Here is a 14574-nt window from a genome sequence, read left to right on the forward strand (position 1 = left end):
TCGTTTCTCTTTAATCAGAAAACAACTGTCTTCTCAGTAACAGAAGTGAACGCATTCTTAATCCTATACAGACTGCGTGAGAAACATTTCTCCACTCAAAGGAGAACTTTTGTGCGTGGAATTTGCAATTTCTGTCAGTCTCAACCATTACGTTAAGGCCAAAATCTTTTGTTTGCGGAACGTGCTACTTTTCCATTCCCCATTGTGGTATTTGCATGCGAGTATAAAAACGTTTATGAAGGTCGGATCATTACGTATAACTGCCTTTATCGATTCCTTTGTAAACAGCTCTTCTGGGATCTGTGGAAAAAGAGGTATGGTCCGTCAAATGGACTTTTACAAACTGTGGTTTTGATCATTTCAGGGTGCCGAAAATATTAAGTCTTTTTTCGGTTTGTTGTTCATTCTTTAATCGAACTGTGCTTTAGTTTAATACCATATATCAGCCGAAACTTGTCTAAGAGAGCGAGTCCATAAATTAAAGGCAGTTTAATATGAACTGAGATCCATTTAGTTGATGTAATTTTAATGAGAGGTTTTGAAAGCATATTTGGGAATACAGCTATCTTTAGTCTCTGCAGTCTTTTGCTCTTTCTGTTGTGATTATTAGTAATATGAACTTAATACTAAAATTAATTAATAAATAACGTATCAAATATTACGTTTGAGTAATTATATAATCATTACGTATAATATACGCACAATTTATTGTAAAATCGAAAAACAGCGTCATGTTTGGACACTAGATGGCAGCACTACAACCAACAGCGATCTGCACAGTTTTGTTGGATCAGTAAGTTTTAAAAAAGCTGAAGGCTTAATAGACTAAAAAAGAAAACATTGGCGTTTACTGGAGTGTTTGAAAATATGCCAAGTTTCTGACTGTAAGGCTCAACAGCTGTTAAAGGAAATTGTACAATAGAGAGAAAAAAAAGAAAAGGAAAAGAATCGCTTTATAGGAGGAAAAAAATTAGACAAGTTCGGTACACGACATTTAAGTGAGAGTTAGGTTGTGTTAAGCGCCAAAGTAACTAAGGCTATGAGGCGTTAGTATATTGTCTTCAATTCTTTATATTCTTCCATTAGTTTGCTTTTTGTCCAGCAGAAAGGGAGAAAACTACGAGATCCTATCCTAAGTGAACCACGTTGTGAAAAATGCCACAGAAATTCCATGCGTTATTAATGGGATCCGAACCCAGGTCTTTCCCACCCGATGCGGAAGGAGGGCGATTGTAATCACTGTGCTATTTGCGAGACTAAGTAACACTTTAGACTTGTTTTTCTAAGGCTATTTTAACTTTAATCACCTCTCAATAGTTATACCCGTAGTATTTGAATAAGGCTACTATTTCATTCACACATAATTATTATGCCTCTTCTATTTTCTAGTAAGCAGAATCATTCGCAGCAGTTCTTAGGCCCACACAAACCCATTAGGAGTGCAGACTTCAAGAATATTGTCATTCTATGTATCCTTCCGCTCATTCTAAACAACATAATTCCCAATACACTGGCTGATCACTTATTTCATGGAATGACAGCGCCAACGTAAAACCAATAAAGTACCGGTAAACTTCCGGTAGATGGCAGGAGAGTATGTTCAAGAATATCGTCCCATAGTTGCAGGTTTTCACATGTCTGGTAGTTGCAAAATTGCCTTAAGTTACGTGCTATAAATATGAACAGTTTTGTGAGATATTTTGGGATCATGATGATTGACTCATGTCTCGTCAAAAGTCACTGTGCGACTAAGAAATTCTCCACTGTCTCTCAAACCGTGTTACCATTTTTCTACACGCTTTCGCGTAGCTTTGTTTGTGGTCAAACCGTGTGGAAGCCGAGCACAGATGCGCGACATTTTAAGGCGCTCTGTAACAGTCACGCTTGTGCACTGGCTTATGACTTTGATAATCTGTTTCTTAGATGTTGGAATGTGATTCTTCTGTTCTTCATCGATTATCTCTTGGGTCCTTTCAACTTGTTTTAAAGTAATCAAAGCCATCTAGGCTGCGAGTCCTGACCATTTAATGCGCCTGTATTTCTTGAACATCGTAGTTGCTTTCAATCACTTGTCTCTGTAAACATCTGATATTTATCTTATAGCGGCTGAGAACTTATACCAAGAAGAGAGATTCAACTGAGTGTATATTTTAGTGTAATTTCTCCCCATGTTCTTCAGTGACATCTCCCAGATTTCATCTGAAAAACATCTAGGCAAGAGTGCAAGTAATGGAGTTCTATTGACAATCGGCATCCTATTTTTTCGTAATTTTCAATCAATTTGTCTACTAGGTTTTTGCAATTTTCACTCTTAATGTTAACAAGAAGGCTATTCACTACAAGGTGAAACGACTTTTAAGCATGCAACCTTTCACTTTTTGGTCACATAATTTTAGAAACTTACATATGCTTGAAGGTAGCACCTTGGGAATGAAATTCTTTAACAAATTGCTTGACGAGTCTCAGCATGATATGGACCAGTAAACTTTCTTCCTTGGATCCAAGGGATCGTTTTCTGCATTTTGTGCGCCAAGATGCAACTAAGTTTAGGCAGGCTAATCTGTTCGTTCAATACTGATTTACTGCCTTGCTGTCTCAGAGGCGGAGAAAGCAAGTGAACTTGGTGAATATACCTTTCAAACCGGGGCAGAACCTTAGTTCTTCGGGACTTGAAAGTCCAAGAGATAATTTCTGTGGGCTCTCGTATTTCTGTAGTCTTCAATATGAACAGCGTGCGCACCAGAATCGATGGTTGGATATTCATATTGAGAAGCAAAGCACTTTTAACCTGATCTACTGCCTTGCTGTCACAGAAGCAGAGAAAGCAAGAGGACTTGGTGAATATACCTTTCAAATCCGGAAGGAACCTTAGTTTTATTGAAATATTCACGAAAAGTCCTCACTCTTCTGAATTTTGAAAGTTATTAATTTCTTCATAAAGAGCAACAAAATGACCATAATAATGTTCAACAGTGTAAAACGCGTTGTCTTGTAAAAACACGGGAAGTACTGCACTTTACATGGATGATGAAACAGGATAATTGTAATCTCAATTATCCTGTTCCCCAGATTCATTATCTAATTCCGAAGACTTGTTTTTGCAAGGTGGGTTGGGAATTGAAAGGTCTTCAATGCATCACACTACAACGATAGAGGATGGTACGCTTGAGATACACATCTTTTCAATCCGCAGGCATTTTAAACTTTGTTTATCTACCATACAAAAGTAGCAGTAGTCATGATGGTGTGTGGGCTCCCTCAATATCGAAGTAATGCAAAAGGTATACACTTACGACTACCACGAAACCGTTTTTCTGATGTTGAGCCGCAACTATTGAAAATAAAATGAGGTACCCACTTTGTCTTGTCACCCAGAGGCATTTCAAAATAGATCTTGTATGCTGCACCACTTGGTACCACCAAAGACGTTACACTTGTCTTGCTTGGTCGTATAAAATATGCATAAGTGTAGCAGAACGAATCTAAAGATAAGTTACACCTTCATTTGGCAGCCATGGCAAACTGCAAAAAGAAAAAAAAATTATATATCACAGCGCTCCTGTGTTATATATATAAATGTAGTAAAAGCTTGAGACCTTCAATTTCAGCCAAAATATTGACACTAGAGAAAACTCGAAGACACCAATGGAGCCAGCACATAAAATAAATATGAGAATCAGCTAAATGTAAGGAACTTTTTGTTTGATAGTGGAATCTTACTTACAGAAATTCTTCCAACATTTACCGTCTTATATCAAGACAAGCTCACCTCAGTTGTTCCGTTGTAGATCGAAACTGCTGTTTAGGTAGGAGAAAGTAGGGGTTAGAATTAACTGGGAGTGGTAAGGGGTTTTTGAGGTACATGTCATCTAACCATAGCTCCATTGCCTGTCAAGAGAAAGAACATATTGCATATAAGAAATAATTCGATCTTAAATACGAAAATTCTTAATGTAATAAAAATCCTTAAAAAATATTAAAAGATTTTTTTTTTTAAATTTAGTACCCGCAAAAAATATGAATAGCAAGGCGCCAATAGCTATTACTGTGTTAAGGAAGTATTAATCGTGACAAAGAAAGTTATGAGCCTCATAGCTTACTATTAAATATTTCTGGAGTTTTGCTATCAGAGAATCATGCTCTTTTCTGTTTGATAAAATTGGCATACACAAATAATCACAATCATCGGTCCCTTTAATGAGAGAGAGAGAGAGAGAGAGAGAGAGATGGCATCGGTGGGTGAAGTTGGTCAAATGCGACAGAAAGACACTGGAGGTAACATGACCTTGTAACGGAATGAGGTGACTCAGTCCGTACTAGCATACCCAATACAATGATGCCACCTCTAGAAGCTTGAGTAGTGAACACAAGACAATCTGAATGCATGACTTTATAAGGTTCACCCCACACTTTCACCCTACCATTGATGTAAAGAAGTGTAAACTAAGACGTGTCAGACGACATGATCATTTTGCCACTGTTCCACAGTCCAGTGAAACACTGGACTGTGGAACAGTGTGGTTTCATTGCGGTGGTGCCTTGGCAGCACCACCGCAGTGAAATATTCTGATCTTTAACAGAAAGAAGTGGCTTTCATATAGGCACATGACTACCAATTCCCAGATTATTCAACTCGTACCGCATAGTTCGGTTGTAAATGTTTGAATTTTTCAGTCATTTTCTGGCTGAACAAATCGGATCTTCTATTCTGACGCACAATTTGCTTTAAATGCCTGCGGTCTCGTCTTTGAATACCGACTTTCTGCCGAATTTCTTTTATTTAGAGCTGCATTCTCCTTTCGTCCATTCATTATATGCTTTTGAGCTGGTTCGTTTCTTTCGACACACTACTGATTTATTCTGTTTCCGGAATTGTGGCTCCTGCTAAACGTACTTCAACGACACCTTTCCGAAATTCGAAAAATTCGCCTATATTCCTCATGACCAGATCGACTAAGAAGCCCCAGGTAAGCGCATAGTGTTCATCTGATATCAAGGAACTTGTGATTACACCATGGGACAACTTATAGTTACATACCGTACGGTTAATTATCTGTTGACGCCAATTTGCAAAAAGTTTCTAATTTTTTGTCCAGTGAGCATTGTCAGTGTAACATGTCTGGATTCCTCCTGGAAGCTGGCGCCGGGTATACCATGTTATCTTAAAACATATTGGTTGCTGATGAAGAGCGAACTCTCCATCAGCAAGCCCAATAATACTATTCCAGTGGCATAGTATAGATACAACGCTTTTGGTCTATACCAAGTCCTCTCAATTATCTAACGTAATGTTGATGCCATCCAAACCTAAACTTCTGACATTGATCTACTTCATTTCAGACACCATTCACAGCAAGAAATACATGTCTACACGCAGCCATGTATTATTCCCGTGTCTTCATGATACTGAAGTGTTCCTTTGACCGGTAAGTCCGTCGACAAAGCAGATAAAACTTAATAACACTTGCAGAACACGTACCCGTTGTGACATGAAACCTTAACCCACCAAGGTAGCTTCTTCTAATAGATCCTTCATCGATCATCAACGGGTATGCAGTATAGCTAAGATTTCAATATACTATGCAATTCATCTTTCATAGACACTGCGAAATAGTTGATAACTCTCCTGGCTTGATGGTCTGAACAATCCATGATGGTATGACATCCAAGAAAATCCATTTGACGCTAAATATGTTTAAAGGTTTGTGGCAAATGTGCAGATGTTGTATTACAGCACTGAATTTTTAAAAAAAATATATGCGGATGTCTTCAACACCTAAAGCAGCAGACAATGCAAGATCTTCCAAACTTTGAAAGTACTGTATTTTGTTTGGTCATCTTCAACTATAAAGATTATGAAGCCGAAACCGTAGAATTAATAACACCAGGCAGAAAATGTGCTTGCTCGAAAGCAGAATCATTATAATATGTATCTGAATACGTTTGGTATAAATATATTAATTCGTATACGGATATATACAAAGAGAAAGAAATTCGTTAAGAATCAGAAGAGGAAAAAACAAATTTAAAAACTCGGTTGGAATTAAATATTTATTCTACATTCTCCTTCACTGCAGTAACATGAATGCTTAGAAGACGAATTGTCTCCTCTGAGCGCATTAAGTGCAGCGCTCTTCGCTTTTGTAATGATGAAGTGTAAGCAACATTTGCATTTACACAGACTTTAATTAGGATAACAAGGGAGTACGCAGTGCCGTCACAAATGGGGAAAAAAAATCAAACACCCACCCACTTTCTCTTCTTCTTTCCCATGATCCCCTATGCAGAAGGGACGCAATGCGGCACCAAGTAAAGCATTCCCTCTTTTTTGCCCTGTTTACAGTATTGATGAGCTCTGAGTACAGCGAATTGATCTGCGGGCAGAACGGACCTCATCTGGCCCTGGAGGAGTTACTCGACATTACTGAGAATTCCGATAGCTCCGAACACCTGGTCCCTCGTCGGAAATACCGCGTGAATGATGACCCCTGAGGCGAGTAACGAATAATGGGTGTGGGCGGTGCGTAATAATGAAAGTTGCTGTCGACAGAAACGTGGCGGTTTTGCTGCAGGCAAACAGAGCGGCAAAGGGAAGGACACGAGACAAAGAATAGACCGAACGCAAATATCAGGGACAGCTAAAAGTGTATACTTCTTAGTGGCAATATCAGAGAGAGAGAGAGAGAGAGAGAGAGATGCATTGCCCTGGCAAGAAGACTGTTTATTAGAGTTACAGCATTCCATTTATGGGATGATCATTATTGGGATGTCTTCTATCAGATCGGTGTAGATTAGAATGCCTTTGTTTTCCAAAAAAGAAAATATTTTAATTGTACCATTACAGCTGCTATAAAATAAAAGAACTCATATGATAACATTCTTCTTTGAGAATGGTCTTATTCTTAAGAATAATGATATTTTTGGATAAACTAAGAAATTCATTTCAAGGTACACCGCTCTAAAATGTTGCCCTCAACTTTAACTGAATTCTGGACCTCGAATTTTCTTTTTTTTTTTACAAGATACCCTCCGCTCTAATTATTTCCCTAAACCTAATGTCACCCTCACGTAATTTCATGCCGACACTTTCAATAACTCGGTGGTCTATGGAAGACCTTTTTGTTAGTGGAGTGCTGATGAACCTGGTACTGGTTCCATGTGTGATAAATTTCAATGAATGTACATTAAATCCACGCAACCAATATAACAGTCTGTGGAATAGATCAGTAGTTGCACGTAAGCGAGTGTTTGAAAATGCTGTCTTCCCCATAAACAAATCCACTGAGATTATCATTGGAAACTTTTGCTATAGCGTATATCCATGTATTGCGATATCGCATCAAAATACGAATTATGGATGATAAAAGACAGCGTTATTATACGTACTATACTGAAAACACTCCTTAATAAAACGAAACGTAAGAAACAGAGGTACGTGCAAATTTCAAAGAATTAGCATTAGCATTAGTAGAGACATACGATGCAAGAAAACAAGCTTATGCAGCGTCAGCCAAAAAAAAAAAAAAAAAAAAACCCTCCATTCGTTCCGAATGCCTGTTCAGCTCAGTCTTAAATTTCTTTAGGCTATCAACTTCCACAACAAAAGATGGAAGTCTCTTCCACCAATCAACCACCCGCTGGCTAAAGGCAAATTTCCGTACATCTATCCTACAACTGTCTTTCCTCAATTTGAAACTGAGCAAGAGGAAGAATCCCATCAGCATTCAGCTTGCTTATCCCATTCAAGGCCTTGTACACCTCAATCAGATCATCTCGCAGTCGATCTGATTGAAGCTCCAGGTTCTCCAGGCGCTGCAATTTGCAGAAATTAAGCCTTTCTTGGTAAGAGCACCCTTCGTTCCCCTCACCAATTTTGTTGCCCTTCTTTGTACTCGTTCTAGCAACTCTACATAATTCCTAAAATGAGACCTCCAGACCTGTCCCTGTCCCTGCTAGCAAATTTATATATTCTAATATCATTGACAAGACTCCATGATCTGCTATGGCAGCCCGTTTGCACTGCTCAGCGAACTTCATATTCGACTGCACAATTACCCCCAGGTCTTTTTCACTTCCCTGAGTGTAGTACCACACAGTTGGTACGTTTCTCTTCCGTTATTGCTACCCATATGCAGTACTTTGCATTTGTCAATGTTAAACTACAGTTGCCACTTCTTAGCTCATTTGCCTAACTTATCTAGATCCAGTTGGAGTAGCATACTGTCTTTACTGTCGTTAACAACCCTGCCAACCTTTGTATCATCTGCAAACTTGGACATTAAACCTGATGTACCTTCATCAATATTATTGATAAATATACAAAACAACAATGGGGAACTTCACTAATAACATTTGTCCACGAAGAGCAGTGGACAAATGTTATTAGTGAATTTGATTACCACTCTCTGTCGTCTCCCACTCAACCATCCTTTTATCCATTGTAGCAACTACTCGTAATACCATTCTGCTCCAATTTGTACAGCAGTCTTCCATGTGCAACAGTATCAAAAGCTTTCCCGAAATCCAAGTATATGATATCAACATTATTTTTGGCATTCAGTTTCTTTGTAACCACATCATAATATCCTATCAAATTTGTCAGACAAGACTTTCCCTTAACAAACCCATGCTGTGTCTTAATTATTGCTGCGGTCTTGTCTAGGTGATCCTGCAATGCATCTTTAATCAGTGACTCCATTATTTTACCCGGAATACAAGTTAAACTAACACGTCTATAGTTATTTATGTCATCTTTTGAACCCCCTTTGTGAATTGGGGATACATTTGCACATCGCCAGTCCATGGGACCCCCCCCCTGAGTCCAAGGAAGCTCTCATAATTATGGCTAAGGATTTGCTTACTTCCTTTGCTGCCTCCTTTAATATAACTGGATAGATCCCGCCACTCCAGGTGCCAATTTCTCCTTCACTTTGCTCTCAGTTATTTCAAAATCATTTTAGCTCCCTGTTAGAGTTTTCTTTGCATCCTTTGCCAAAGATTTCTCGTAATCTGCCTTCGCCTGCCTAACCTCCTTTGTGACTTGATTACAGACTAGTTTATATCTCCCATAGGCTTCTGTGTCACCTGATACTTTATATGCATCCCATACAGCAGCGGATTAAGGTCGGTTGAGGCCCCGGACGCAGAAGAAAATATTGGGCCCCTTAAAAAAAGAGAGAGACAGGGAAAATAAAAATACATGTTAACCATTTTTTAAAATAAATAAAAAATATTATGTACTATTAATGTTTTATTTCCAATAAAATTTGAATATAATATATGTATAATATAATTAATAACAGCATATTAATAATAACAAAGTTTTGAACTAATAGTTGAACATATTAGTTGAACTAATATGTTCAACTGATTTGTTGGGGTTTTGCGTGGGCCCTTAAGAAGTCGGGGCCCTGGGCGCGCATCCGGTGCGCTCGCCGTTAAATCCGCCTCTTATCCCATACATTTTTCTTCTCTGCCACGAGCCTCATTAATTCATCTGACATCCATTTAGGCCCAAACCTTGAACAATACTTCTTAGTTGGAATGACAAGCCTAGTATCCTCCAGAATTAAGTCCCTGAAGGCATTCCATTTAATGGGCAAGTGGATGTTTAGTTTTGTTACTTCGTAATCCATAATAATTACCGTAATATCCAAGGTCATCTTCCCAAAGGGAAGCACCTATAAAACACTAACAAAGAACATCAAGGTAGAAATCTTCAAACTGCTTCATCCTTTGGACCGTACTACATTTAGAATAAAACATGAATCTACGCTGCATCTATCACATCTCGCTCTCCCTTTCCGTCAAGGTCATATCCATATTGATTTTGTGGTTTGATAGCCCAGTATATTACCCAAAAAACCATCTCACACCAGTTATAAATAGAAAAAGAAAGGTTGCACAAAGATCGCCGAAAATATTCTTTGCACACCTAGAAAAAGGGTTGAGGACAGACGAATCTGGATATTTTACTTTTTCATCAATCCCCGTAAGTCAATGAGGTTCACCACATGTGCCACCCTGATAGTACAAATTAGTGGGAATGTTCTGCCATGGTATAGATACGTCCCCTTTATTTTATTTATGGCCCATTTTTCATGTTAGACAGAGCGTTAAAGAATGCTCATTGTAGTGAAAACTCGATGCGACCCATCAAAGCATCAAAGCTTTTCTTTTCTAGCAATGATGGATACTTTCAGGTGAGTTGGTTGCTAAAAGAAAATCCAACAAGAAATGCACAGGACGTAGTTGAACTTTCTGTGTATTTATGGAGAACTGTTAGCTGCACTGAAGAATTGTTTGACTTCTACTTTGACACCCGACCGATATTGATACAATCCATGACGAATTTATATGATCTCTCATTAACGTCTCCTCGCAGACAGTGAATATGATGGGGTCCCTTCGCACCGCGTGAAAAAGAACTGGGATCAGTCCAATCTACGAGAAATTTTACGGGCTTGCTTTACACTGTTGACGAATTAATCGGGCTTAGAGTTTAATGGATTTTTCTTCTGCAAGCTCCTTTTTAAATTATTAAATATTCAGACTATTTTAAAATAGTCTCCGTTTTAAATTATTAAATATTATTCATAAAATACTTTATAACCATTTTTAGATTTCCGAACGTTTTTCTCATACTTTAAAGCACATGTTTTATTAATGACGTGTTTAAAGAGTGACCAAATAATTTGTATGGATTCTAGAAGATCTTTTGATAAGATTGCCTTATAAATAAACTTTTCTTGATCCTCTTCTTTTTACAAAAAAAAAAAAAAAAAAAAAACCAGGAAGTAATCCAAAATGTTTTTGACGATTTTATCCTACCAACTTTAGTATAAAAACTTGCCATTCAAGATCTTTGTGGTATTTCCGATTAGCTCTACTCTGTAGCTTCACGGAAATATCACCCGCCCATGAAAACGCCTATAACCTTCCCCTGCATTTCAATTCCAGAGAGAAAATTTCAGTTTAAGAAAATGAACGACACTTCAGAGAGGTCTGAGAAGAAAGTGGGCAGCCAATCGAAGACATCTTCAACAACCAATCGGATGCGAGCTCCAGGTGTCAATCTAAGACCGAGCGATCAATACCTGCATTGTAAAACAGGAGAAACTAGAGCGAAGGGAGCTTTGCTTCTGCTGCCTTTGGGCTTGGGAAGATTTGATGCCTTGAAAAATGAAAAGACCAATCGCCTTCGCTTTCATGTTCCATAATGAATCTTTTGATTGCATCTAAAAGGAAACTTTTCTCGTTGTATTGACGTACAGTCTTCGACGCTCGAGAAAGACAAAATTCTTTCTTGTTTGTGGACATTGTTCACTTTTAAAATGTACTGTGAACAAAGGATGCATCATCTATGTGTCAGCGAGTTTATGAATAAACAGATCTTCGATTGTCATTCATTTCTGATATAACCACCCCGTCTAATAAACTAGTTGATTATATTCTTAGAAAACTTTACATTTAATCCATATTAGGAAAAAAAAAAAGGTCTCACATTTACCAACTCCATTGCAAAAGGAGGTATTTATATATTAAAATTATGAACTGGTAGGGTTCTCTTCATCTGAAAGAGCAAATAAACAAAGATTTTTTTTTGTTCACTTTTTCTTTCAGTTTCTAGTTAATCGCTGTAGGAGTGGTCGTAAGATTTGTCTTCGATTTTTTTCTAGTTTCTTTGTGCCTTCTCATAAAGATAAACCAACCATAAAATACTTAGATTTAATTCAGAAATACAAATATGGGTAGGTTTGCGTAGTTTGTTTGCGATCTAGTTGAGAAACCTCGGGATAACGCTGGACCCTACTCACATAAGAGGGTTCCCTCTCAAAAAAAAAGAAGGGATAATCGCAGTTATCGTATATTTGTGTGTGAAAGAGAGAAGAGGGATGAAAAATAAAGTAAAAGAGAAAGATAAAAACAGCGCTCATTAGGCTAACGTACATAGTTTCTCATTCTCTGTGAGTAATGCGATCTACAGAGCGACTCCACCCAATCATTCGCTGTGCTGCAGACATTCTGGTTTTAAGAAACTATTTTAATCCAACAGACTTCGACTGGAAAAATGATCTGAGCGGCTAAGCATCAAACTTGTCTTCTAATAATGGATACATCTTCTTAATTAAAGTAATTTGTCCCGAAACTCCACGCTGCATTACCCGGTGCGCGTGTTTGTCCTTCCAGGATTTTCTGTCATACCAGCGGGGGAGAGACCGATCATAGGATGCCTGAAAATTAAGCCACTCTTTGGTTGCAGCTAAATCTGGCTCCGGGAACGGTAAATTAACGAACTGCAGGTAATGAAAAGCCCGTCTAATACTACCTCCTATCACGCGCAATTTATTGAGCTGTCCACCCCACGAGAACTTCTGGTCGGACGTTGTGTAGGGGGATTAATGTCAGTCGTCAGGAGACCCGTGTTGAATTACAACAGTGCTAGCCGAGATGATTAATTAGAGAGGTATTTAGATTTAATAGTATTTCATCCCGATGGGAGTCGCTGTAAACGGTCTGTCAATCAAGCATCCAAGGGAGGGAAAGTAGTGTGTGTGTGTTGGCACGTACAATGTAATATAACAAGTTGTCATTCACTATATTATTATTATTATTATCTTACTTGAGTAGAGAAGACAGCGCAAAATTGAGATTGAGAAGGAAAGTCCCTCTCCACCCTTCCAAAAACAGAAGAATGAACCATTGTATGTACGTATTTATACGTTCCAATATGAGCTGTTTGTGGTAGGATTAGCGAGCCACATTTGCCTTTCCTCTTACGGTACAACTGGATTGAGGCGAAAAGGAGAATATCCTGCACTTCTCTCTCAGACCATCTAACTGCAGCCCGTATTGAAAGAACCTATAAGGGATTCATGATTTTCCGATGGGATTTTAACGTAGACCTCTCTAAACGAGAGGCCTGGGTTCAAATCTGACTTTATAAGTGCGCAGACCACTATACTACATCGAAGGTATCACTGTTTGTGTAATTTTTCCAAATACACTTAGTACACATAAGACTATGTTAAGATTATTTATTCGGCTTATCTGTGGTTGGTATCAAGAAGAGCTTTATGGTTTGAATTTCGATAAAGATTTTTTTTCTCTCTCTCATTTAGCAATTTAAAGATTCGAGACATTCAGAACTTTTTTAAAAGAAGAACTTGACTGTGAGGCAACTCCTTCATCACCAAGCTTAATAATTTTCGTTGGTACTTTCCGTGCGTATTTTCTATCTTATAATAAAAGTTGGTGATAAATATTAATTTTTAGGCGCTTAGCATTTATTACTGCCATCAACACCGTCCATCCATCCATCCATCCATCCATCCATCCATCCATCCATCCATCCATCCATCCGCTTGTAACAGAGGGATTCCCAATGGACGGATTTTCAATGAAATCTTATATTTGGTTCATATAGAAAGATTTGTCACTCCATCCCTTGCATGCTTCGCTGTATTATTATGCAAACTCGTGAACATGGTGAACCTTGTGAACAGATATATACAAGAGAGAGAGAGAGAGAGAGAGAGAGAGAGAGAGAGAGAGAGAGAGAGAGAGAGACTTAAAAGTACATGCGGAAAGAGCAATAAATATTATTGCTCTGAACGGCTAAGTTTAGAGAACATAAACTACAGAGTCTTATTAAGTGTTGTTCTATAAAATTATAATCTTAATTAATTGATAAGAAGATAATCAGATTTACTTTTCACTTCAATTACAGAAACCGAAAACGAATTAATTTTAAGAAAAGAAGTATTTTATTGGATGTTTAGACATTTCTTAATAAGAAAAAGTTCAATCGATATCATATTTTCAGCATATGTCTCTTTGGTCCCTGAAAAGCTTTTAAGGTCAGTCAAAGCCTCTCCTCCCCCCACCACTTGCAATCCATTAAAGAAAACTTTTTTTGTTAATTTATTTCCTGCGAAAACGATATTAATGTCATCATTAGCGTGGGATTTGCACCGTCGGATGTTCTGTATCGGAGACAACTCTTCATATCGCAAATTATTATTCTGCTGCTACTACTTTAATATAAATACTCTCCACTCCACTCTACTTCCAGGATGGTGTCATTTTTGAATCTTAGTTCTTATTGCAAATCTTATAAGAAGATAGCAATTTAATGATGCTTTCATATTTAGCAGTGTGTTTTATTAAAATGAAATTGTTGTTGTTTATTCTATCTTTACGAGTTCGCATTACTTGGATCCCTCGGGATTGAGTACCACCGATCCATCATACCATGTATCGAGTGATTCATTGCTATAACCTGGGTCGTGAAGGAGACACAAAATTATTATTTAAGCTATTTTGTAATTTATATTGCTGTGGATCCAAATTGTTGGAGATTCATTCTTTAAGAATGCAGAGAAACAACTCAAAAACTTAATCTGGCCTTTCGGCGTTTCTGGTATAATGCAACGTCATTTTATGCATATATTTCTTTAATAAAGATTTGATAAAGATTTTTTTTCTTTCTCTCTCTCTCTCTCTCATTTGGGCGCTATAAACAATTTGATATTTTGTATTTAATTTAGAGTTTAGTAATGCCTTTCAGTCGGT

General features: G+C 37.8%; 1 protein-coding gene across 2 annotated transcripts in view; it reads right to left on the reverse strand.

Moving 5' to 3' along the window:
* The window catches only part of LOC150089734 (choline O-acetyltransferase-like), a 176286-nt gene that overhangs the window by 44055 nt on the left and 117657 nt on the right, over positions 1-14574 (reverse strand). For both annotated transcript variants that reach the window (XM_090389632.1, XM_090389630.1), the window contains one exon: positions 3770-3888. In XM_090389632.1, the coding sequence (XP_090245758.1) occupies positions 3770-3888 (119 nt within the window). The remainder of the gene's footprint in view (positions 1-3769; positions 3889-14574) is intronic.

This window comes from Mastigoproctus giganteus, chromosome 2, assembly GCF_048544385.1.
Source record: "Mastigoproctus giganteus isolate SK-2022 chromosome 2, ASM4854438v1, whole genome shotgun sequence".
NCBI classification, from domain to species: Eukaryota; Metazoa; Arthropoda; class Arachnida; order Uropygi; family Thelyphonidae; genus Mastigoproctus; species Mastigoproctus giganteus.